The 1,415-nt window shown below is 45.7% G+C and overlaps 1 protein-coding gene across 1 annotated transcript; it reads right to left on the bottom strand.

Moving 5' to 3' along the window:
- Window positions 1–9: 9 nt before the first annotated feature.
- On the bottom strand, window positions 10–896 carry LOC107580285 (neuropeptide FF receptor 1-like; the record flags this gene model as incomplete). Its single annotated transcript, XM_016266007.1, has 1 exon — window positions 10–896. A coding segment is annotated over one exon (784 nt), but the record flags the coding sequence as incomplete, so codon positions are not given.
- Between the last annotated feature and the right edge of the window lie 519 nt (window positions 897–1,415).

Below are 1,415 nucleotides of genomic sequence, written 5' to 3' on the forward strand. Positions count from 1 at the left end.
GTGTGTGTGTGTGTGTGTGTGAGTGTGTGAGTGTGTGTGTGTATGCAGTTGTTTCACAGGAGCCTGTGTGAGGGTTTGTAAGCATCTCGGCGCATGAATGCAGGACGCTCCTTCAGTCCAGATCCTCCAGCACCAGCTCGTCTCTCTGCTCTCCGCTGCAGAACTCTCTCCTGCCGTTGCTCTGAGCGTTCGGCCTGTCTCTGTCCGCAAACACGCGGTTGTGTTTCCACGTGTCGTTGCGTCTGGGCTGCAGCGGCTCGTCCACCAGACACAGGCCCATCTTAAACGCCGCCTGAAAGCCACGGCGGAAGTTCTCGTTGAAGTAGCCGTACACGATGGGGTTGACGCTGCTGTTGAAGAAGGCCAGCCAGTGAGCGAATGGGAAGACGTAGACGGCCACCAGATCCAGCTGAGCGGACGACAGATTGCCGTAGTCCGTCAGCATCATGAGGATCCAGAGCGGCAGCCAGGAGACGGTGAAGAGCAGCGCCACGATCAGCAGCATGTTCACCACGCGCAGCTTCCTGCGGAAAACCCGGCGGCTCTCGTCCTCCGCGTGCGCGTCCCGGATAGACGCGGGCGATTTGACCAGCTTGACGGCGATGCGCGTGTACATGATGACGATGAGCGTGACCGGAGCCAGGTAGATGTGCGAGAAGAGGACGGTGGTGTAGATCTTCCTCATGCTCTGGTCGGGCCAGGCCTCCCAGCAGGTGTACAGCGGGTACGTGACGTTGTCCCGGTCCACCATGAAGTGCAGGAGGTCCTGCGAGACGGTCAGCGTGACGGCGGACGGACACATGATGCCCACAGCCAGCGCCCAGATGAAGGCGATGGTGATGATGGCCTGACGCTGCGTCAGCTTCCGCTGGAACGGATAGACGATGCAACGAAATCTGGAACGCAGGAAACCGAGATTATCTGAGCGGTCTGTATGGGGAAAAAATCATGTTTTTGTAAACCATAATAAAAAAAAAACAGTAAAAAGTCAAAATTATGACCACTAAATTGAAATGATGACATAAAACGTTCATGTTATTACAAAATACCATAGTTATAAAATAAAAATTATGAAATTTATGACATTTAAAAAGTAAAAAATTATGAGATAAAAAAATAACAAAATTATGGCATAAAAGTCATAATCACGAGAGGGAAAGCCAAAATGATTACATACTCATAATTATGAGATAAAAAGTCGAAATGATGACAAAATATCATAATTCAGAAATAAAAAGTGAAATATTCTGAGATTAACAATTCAAAATTATATGATTAAATGTCAAAATATTAATATTATGAGATTAAAGTCAAAATGATAACAAAAAAATTAAATTATGAGATTTAAAATGACAAATTTATTACAAAATTAAATTGAGATTAAAAAGTCAAAATTATAAAATAAAAATTAAATT

This window comes from Sinocyclocheilus grahami, unplaced genomic scaffold, assembly GCF_001515645.1.
Source record: "Sinocyclocheilus grahami isolate Dianchi unplaced genomic scaffold, SAMN03320097.WGS_v1.1 scaffold29566.1, whole genome shotgun sequence".
NCBI lineage: Eukaryota > Metazoa > Chordata > Actinopteri > Cypriniformes > Cyprinidae > Sinocyclocheilus > Sinocyclocheilus grahami.